The sequence below is a fragment of the Nicotiana tabacum genome, chromosome 14 (genome assembly GCF_000715075.1).
Source record: "Nicotiana tabacum cultivar K326 chromosome 14, ASM71507v2, whole genome shotgun sequence".
NCBI classification, from domain to species: Eukaryota; Viridiplantae; Streptophyta; class Magnoliopsida; order Solanales; family Solanaceae; genus Nicotiana; species Nicotiana tabacum.
Genome location: NC_134093.1, coordinates 3,151,875 through 3,160,379, shown reverse-complemented (window position 1 = coordinate 3,160,379; position 8,505 = coordinate 3,151,875). Strand labels below are relative to the sequence as shown.

At 35.7% G+C, this 8,505-nt stretch overlaps 1 protein-coding gene across 1 annotated transcript; it reads right to left on the bottom strand.

The window, feature by feature from the left end:
- Positions 1 to 5,416: 5,416 nt before the first annotated feature.
- Positions 5,417 to 7,726, bottom strand: LOC142169119 (uncharacterized). Its single transcript, XM_075230355.1, has 3 exons — positions 7,643 to 7,726; positions 6,992 to 7,137; positions 5,417 to 6,192 (listed from the first exon to the last, which is right to left on the bottom strand). Exons 2-3 carry the CDS (start codon positions 7,131 to 7,133, stop codon positions 5,648 to 5,650), a joined length of 687 nt encoding a protein of 228 aa, XP_075086456.1. The 5' UTR covers positions 7,134 to 7,137; positions 7,643 to 7,726; the 3' UTR covers positions 5,417 to 5,647.
- Positions 7,727 to 8,505: the final 779 nt, after the last annotated feature.

Genomic DNA, 8,505 nt, shown 5'->3' with positions numbered 1-8,505 from the left:
ATGTTCCTAAGTATACAATTTAGAAAAGAGTTCAAATTGAAAAGTATATTAATCAACCTGGTAGGGTGAGGGTAAAATGCATGCACCCAAAATGTCCATGGTTGTTGGCTGCAAGCAAAGATGGCAGATCCAACAATTTTAAGGTAAAAAAGTATTGTCCTGCCCACAAGTGTTACAGAACAAATAAAAACAAGCTTTGTAACTCCAAATACCTTGAAAAGCATTACAGGGATAAGATTGTGTCTCAACCAAATATGAAAGTTTGGGAGTTGGAGAAACTCATTAAGGATGAACTAGACATGTATGTTGGTAGGTCTACTGTCCATAGAACTAGAGCAAAAATTCTGAAGGAGATAATAGTTGATGTGCATGCTGAGTTCAAGAGACTCTATGATTATAGAGATATTCTGTTACAGACAAGAAGGTAGATGATCAAGGTGAAGGCAATATCGTCTTCAATTCATTTTATATGTGCTTCTATGCTGTAAAAAAAAAGGATGGTCTGAAGGTTGCAGAAGGATAATTAACCTTGATGAATGCTTTTTGAAAGGCATTTGTAAGGGTCAACTGCTTGTAGCAGTATCAAAGGATGTCAACAATTAAATATTCCCTATTGCTTGGGCCATTGTAGAGGTTGAGAACAGTTTCACTTGGACATGGTTTCTGAAATGTGTGACTCATGACTTAGAGCTTCAAGATGGAAGGGATCTCACTATCATGTATGATATGCAAAAGGTGATTTCATTGCTGTCAATATTTAATTTTTCTTATTTCTATTTTTGTTGGCAACTAATATATTCTTCTTATGTTACATGAATTTCTTAAAGTTGTATCAGAAGTGTTGCCTGAAAGTGAACATAGGTGGTGTTCCAAACATATATTAGCAAACTGGTCCAAAGATTGGAGAGGATTAGAGAGGAGAAACAACATCTGGAAGTGTGCTAGAGTATCATGTGTGGCAGAATTAAATTTCCACCTAGACAGCTTGAATATGCTTGGGAATGGGATATGTGAGAGCCTCTCGAGGTATAACAAGGAAACCTGGTGCAGAGCATACTTCAATTGTGATAGAAAATGTGATATAATTGACAACAATATGTGCGAGACCTTTAATGCTTGGATACTTGCTGCTAGACACAAGATATTCATCACAATGTTGGAGGAAATCAGAGCAAAGATGATGAAGAGAATAAGAAAGTTGAGGGAGTTTGCAGATACATGGATATGTGATATATCCCCAATTGCTATGAAAGTGTAACATGATAACATAGCCCAGTCTATGAGGTGTATAATCAAATAGAATTGTGAATATGGCTATGAGGTTGAGGATACCTCATTAAGAGTGGTATTAAAGCATTGTATGAATATGCAAACTCAGACTTGTACCTGCAGGTCATGGATGCTGAAAGGTATCCCTTGTACTCATGCAATTGTTGTTATGCACTTCAAGAACATTGAGCCAATTAACTATATATCTCACTGGTACCACAAATTCACTTATCTGAAGGCATATTCAACATTTATCCAGCCTATGCCAAACATGCAGATGTGGCCAACATCTATCAATCCACCAATTGAACCCCCACCAATTAAAAAGATGCCTGGCAGACCAAAGAAGAAGAGAAGAAACTGAACATCCTAAGTCTGGAAAGCTTTCAAGAATGGATATGGAGATGACATGTTCAAACTGTGGTGGCTATAGACACAACAAAAGGAGATGCCCCAAGAAACCAAGGCATGTATATTCTACTCTTGTAAATGCTTCATATAAAGAAAGATGTGGAGGGAGAGGAAGAGGAACGGGAACAACTGCTCCTAGAGTTTCAACTTCAACTACTTCTGCCCCTGCTGCTGTTGGTAGAGGAAGAGGAACTGGTAGAGGTAGGGAAAGTAATACACCTTCAGCTTCAACTACTTCTGCCCCTGGAATAGGAAGAGGAACTAGTAGAGGTAGTAGAAGAGGAACTAGAAGTTCTGGGTTTGGACTGTTTCAATCAAGTAGTGGGTTCACAAGTTTTTCTGTAAGTACTTCAAACTTAACTTTATATCTTGTTTGCTTTAACAACTTTACTAAATATTTTCTATTTTGGCAGTCTGGTGGAGGTAAACCAAGAGTGGTTTCTCATGGTGGTGAAAAGTGATCCTCAACACATATTCATGAATATGCCTACAAGCCAACAAGTGGAGTAAAATAGAAGGGTAGACCAGCCATTACTAAAAGACAACTTGAAAGAACTGTTGCATCCCATTCCTGAACTGTTGCATCCCATTCCAATCTAAGTCAAGTAAGTTCATCATCCCATCCATCCAAGAACAACTATATGTAGTTGTATATCGAATGTTGTTATTGTGACTGTTAAGTTATTTTGAAACTGCTGTTAGGTTATTTTGGAACTACTGTTAAGTGGTGTATTGAATGTTGTTATTTTCTTAAGGCAGGCTGCTGTTATTTTGGTATGCTGTTAAGATGTCAACCTATATTTTTGTTAAGGCATGCTGCTATTAGGGGACTGTAATGAACACCTTTACTCTATAATGAAATGTGTTTTAAATTAAAAATTTCTGGCAAATTCATCTCTTTAGTGTTACTACTTTAGTATTTCAGCATTTGAGCTGTATTTTAGGCAGCAATTTCAGCCACTATTTAACTGCGTAAGCAGTGTATTATCTGCATTTTCAGCTCACATAGCAACAACCACAAACCAAACAACATTAAAAATTACAAAATATTTCATTCATTTCTAACAAAGGGATACAAAATCTACCAAAAAGCTTCATTCATTTTCTTACATTATATAGAAATCTTTAGAACTACCAAAGACAATCAACTTCAATACAATTACAATTAAAATCAGTACACACAATCTCCTCCAATTTCTTTGATTCCTATTTTCCTTCAATAATGCATCAAACGCCCTCTTCTTCTTAAGCAGACCCAAAATCACAATTTTCAAGTGTTCTGGAGTTGGGGGATCAAACCACACAAAGAAATTACATGTTGGGCGACCGTCCCTCTGAAAATTAAAGAGAAAAAATTATTAAGGACTATAAAATCGATTATAAAAGTACAATTGATATTTACCTCATAAAATAGACATCCGTAAAATCGACGACACAAATTATCAACACTTCATGACTGCATCACCACAACTTCTTCACCACAATAATAATTTTTTTTTCAGATCATGCATTTCCCCTTACCCTAAAATTGAACCCTAGAAATTGAACCCTTATGTCAAAAAAGAGAAGGAAGTAGAAGAAGATTGTAATATTGGCAACACAAAAACGCATAAGAAGATCAAGAAGAAAAAAAATTCTCCAATTTCGAGCTTTCAAGGAGGAAGAAGAAGGTGAATACGGGTCCAATTTGCGAAGAAATGGGTTAAGGGCCCTTTTATTTGTTTAAAAATAGCCGTTGGGATTTGTTTCTGGGCGTTGATTAAAGTCAGAAATTGTCTACTTCTACTGTCAACGCGCTTCTACCATTTTGTGTTTCATACGCTTAGACCTGGTCAAAGGAGGTGTGTACTAGATACACTTTAGAAAGGTTGCGTGTGTAATGTTATTATCATCCACATAAAGTATGTAAGGGGAATTTGGGCCATATGTCACGTGGCAACTTATGTAATTTGCCAAGTTATATCTTCCGTTTTGGTAAAAAAATATTTACTTGGAAAATATTATCGCCAAACAGCAAAAAATGGTTTATATTTTTTAAAAAATATGTTCTTTCTTACCAAACCCACGTGTCTAGAATTATCATGCTTAATCAAAGATTCTTATAGGCAATACGGTGTACATCAAGCTTGCATAGCATTTAACTTTGCAAGAGCAAAACTTCAGCTGATTATGAGAGCGTGTTTGGCTAGTTGTATTATATTTTATATAATCTCAATTTTATGTATAGAACTCTATCCCGTCAAATTAATAAATGAGTTTTTGCATTTTCATACTACTTTAGTTTAGTAGTTGTTCTCTTATTGAAATCTCTATTACAAAAGGAATCACAATGACAACTTTTGACATTTGAGTTTCAAACCCATGTAGTACTTACTTTTTTTTTGGGTGAAAAAATAATTATGAACTCTATCTTTCGCTAATATATATATATATATATATATATATATATATATATATATAACTCATATTCAAGGGCAAGGACAACCTAATATACAAAGTATCATGCATTCACATAAGGTTCGAGAAATGACAATATATCTCAAGCGGTGTGATATAGATAAACTACCCTAATATAACTCATAATCTACTTCTCTTATTGAAATCTCTATTACAAAAGGAATCACAATGACAACTAATTTGAATCTCAAACCCATGTAGTACTTACTTTTTTTTTTGGGAGGTGAAAAACTAATTTGAACTCTCTCTTTCGCTAACAGTATATATATTATATATATAGAACTCATATTCAAGGGCAAGGACAACCTAATATACAAAGTATCACACATTCACTTAGGGTTCGGGAAATGATCATATCTCAAGCGATGTGATATAGATAACCTACGCTAATATAACTCATAGAGGTTGAAATATCCACAAGGGAAAAAGTCACCAAACAACTTGAAGCCACTACTTGTAAAGTCAATTCCCATGCATAAATAAAATGGCAGAGACAATGAGCCCCAATAAATCCAAAAATGAAGTTTATTCATCAAAAACACAAACAAATTATTCATACCACTATCTTCTGTAGGCTACAATTTTTGTAGTAATTGAAAAAACAAACATGTTCAAGCGACTGAAACAAAAATTCAAAATCCAACAACCAACCTTGGATTTCTTTTCTTTTAAATGTTCCTTTAGGTAGGGGCAAAGCTAGAAGGTAACATACAGGTTCAGTCGCATCGGATTAATTTTGTCCGGATCGTATATTTTATATTTAGAAATTCACTAAGTATGTACACTCAATGTCATTATCCTAGAATTTAGAACTCATAAAATTGAAATACTCGCTCCGCTGATTTAGGTTTCAAAGACCGAAAATTTGCAAGGAGAAAGAAATAAAGGAAACAAAGGGAACCGCGTAGAAGCGGGAAAACGGTCTGATTTATGCAAAGTGCAAATTCTGATTTATTTAATTTATAGGGAAAATAAAACAAGAAATTGCAAAAATGGAATCTAATCCTATATTCAATTACCTTGATACAAGATTTCAAACCGCGACCTGGAAATAGGGCTGTTGAACTACTTTACTGCTTTCAATAAAAGAACTTTATTCACTTAATAAAAATAGATACACAAGAGACTCTTTTTCTATTTTTCACTTAGACAACCAAAACTTTCTATTTTTGGGTCCCTCTCATAGAGGCAAATTCATTCAGTCTAATATTAAATAAAAATGTGCCGAATCCTGATGAAAACTGTGTCTAAATGTTCTTCATTTTCTCCATTGACGTACAACGGGTTACACAAAGATAAGGGTACAAGATAAGCTATAAAATAAAAAAACAGCTCGGTGCACGAAACATCTTACATTCATGCAAGGTCGGGGAAAGGGCCGCACCCTAAGGGGGTGTGATGTAGACAGTCTACCCTAATGCAAGCATCAGTGGCTGATTCCACGGCTTGAACCCATGACCTATAGATCACACGGAAACAACATTACCATTACACCACGGACACCTTCAAATCAGACAGGCAGCCGCTCCAACTCCTTTTTAGGATGTTCGGGTACTTCGGGAGCACAATATATCATGTATCTATAGAAGCATAAACCAACGCAGAAGGTCAAAGCCAAAGCTCTAACTAACAATTCTCCGTCCACCATGTAAACAAGAACTTGCATTACTAATTCCAGCAATAAGTCTTTTTCCACAATATCATATGATACGTGCATGAAGTGACCAAACACATAGAAATATGTGGTGCAACCTAGTAATAGAGCGAGATACCCATAATTGAACTCCAAAAGGTGATGCAGGACTGCTGCAGTCATCACAGGAATGACCTCGATCATAAATTTTGCCTTGGCACCAATTATCTGGAAAGGCATGTCGCGATGCCAATAAACAACAGAATAGTGCGCAGTAAAATGAATTATAAAGCCACCCACCATGAAAAGGAACGTGAAAATTCCCGGAACATGTTCTAAATTCAGGAGGGCAGCGACTATACACAAGAAGGAAAAGTAACTATAAATAAGCCACCATATGTCTTCAAGCCTTACAAGACCCCCTGAAATAAACACAAGAAGAACATATTCAGCATCTCAAAGAAAGTTACGAAAACACAAAATCAAGCACACCAAGACCATGAACAAGCACAATTGGAGAGGGCAACTTGCAATAAAAATCACTACTTTCAAAGTCTAAAAAGAAGTAACTTCTCGTCTCCAAACTATATCAGCAAAGAAGTTGTGGCATTGTTCTGGCATCCAAGCTAGAAAAACACTATAATTACATCCGCTCCTACGAATATTCATAAATTTATGGCAATATCAATGGCAAGATTATGACACACTGACTACATTGTCCAACTTATTACATTGTGTATACATTCCTTAAGTACAGCTTCCTTCTGCCATATGAAATTTGTCCAATAGTCCACTAGTCTAAAAGTGTTTGTACACCCCACTTTAGTTGATTCCAGTATCAAGCATCATATACAAATGGATTCCATCTCAAAAAGCACCAAAACATTACTGTTATGTACTAAATTTGAAAGATCCTACAAGATATCTTAGGAATATTCACGGTACGTCCACTACCCTGTTAGGGCTAGACTTGATATTTATTAAGTACACGTGAATTATTGTACTCGTATTATCTGCACAAAAAGACTCTGTTCCTGGGACCCAGGAGATAGAGTTGGGCTGATACTTGGATACTTCGCTGAGCTGCCTTGCTTGGATTCGCAGCTCTAGCCCCCTCATTAAGACTACCAAGTTAACTATCTGTTCGTATGTGATAAATTGCTAGGATTAAACCACATAATTTCAAGTCAAGAAACACAATCTTTAGGTGAAAAGACTTACCATCTGATTGACCACCAAATGCCTCTGGAAGCCTAATCTTCTTGTAAATTGAAACCACGACCTTCAAGCTCTGCGTGCCCTTCTGATAGGAAACCGTCGCATTGCCACAGGGAGAGGCACATAGAGGGATAGCATCACCCATCTGGCTGCAGATAGATTTCATGTATTGATTTATATTTTGCCGTCTTACAAGAAAGGGATAAAATTAAGGAGAAGGATATGTTCAAGAAGCTGTTTTTTCACTAACAACTGCAAAAAGAGAATTACAACAACAACATCCAATGTATTCCCGCAAGTGTGATCTGGGGAGGATAGGATGTACGCAGCCTTACCCCTACCCTGGAAGGTCAGATAGGATATTTCCGGAAGACCCTCGGCTGAAGAGAAGATGTAAGAAGTACCGATAACAAGAAATAACAATACAGGATATTTAGAAAACTAAATCCAAAATAACAAAGGAGAACTAAAAAAGAATAAATGCAGATGGCAATTTGGCAAAAGAAGTTGAATATAAGGTGCTAGCAACATCACTAATATACAACTACTTCATAAGTAGGCCACGGATATCAAATGATCATAAAATTATACAAATTGCAAAACTCTGACTAATTTATTTATTAAAAAAAGAAATAATAGATTAAATTCAACTACCTTGACGAAAAAGATCCAAACTGTGCTGCGACCTTCAACAGGAGAAGAGAAAGAACGCGAATGAGGGTTAAGGGAAAGGAGTTATATTCCAAGAGTTCTTACACCTTTAGGGGTCGTTTGGTACGACATAATAGAATAGTGCTGAATAGAGTGTATTAGTAATACTGACATTAGTTATGCTAAAATTATTTTTTATCCACCGTTTGATTTGGTGTATTAAAGCATTGCATAATTTTTTAAAAATTGGATGTTTACAAAAGTACCCTCCACAATTTTTAACTTTAGCTATAAAAATTAACTTTATAGATAACAGAACAAGAAAAGAAAGGCTGAGGCTCTTTTGATGCTCCATTTTCAAAGTATGTTGCTCAATGAAGTGAATCCAGGTAAAGTTGTGACGTTAATTCAAAACTAGACGTGAATACATTCTGTGCATAATAATCACTTGTTTGGAACGATAACATGGTCAGTCAAATGAAATTCTCTCCGACGTGACTTTGCTCTCCGAAGAGGAAGATGATTTGGTTGCATTCACCCATGCTTTTCCATGGCCAAAGCGTAGAGAGAGAAATATGTTTGTTAATAATATGGGGAAAATATTTGATATGGGCTTTTATTAGGGATTTGAGGGGGGCAAGTAGGTCTTTAACCATATTTATGCAAGTATTAAAAACCCTTGCATTACTAATGTCATGGATTTCTATGCATTGCTTATACATAGCATAATACCAAGTATAATGTATAACTAATACAAGTATTAGTTATACATAAGTTGAAAAAATATACCAAACGGGGTACTAGTAATGCACAAAGCTAATGCTTGCATTATTTTTTCTAACACCTCCTACCAAACGACCCCTTAC

Coding starts and splice junctions, on each gene's coding strand:
- LOC142169119 (XM_075230355.1), bottom strand. CDS start 7,133: ATGGGTGATGCTATCCCTCTATGTGCCTCTCCCTGTGGCAATGCGACG. Junction 6,193..6,991: donor ATTTGGTGGTCAATCAGATG/GTAAGTCTTTTC, acceptor TGTTTATTTCAG/GGGGTCTTGTAAGGCTTGAA.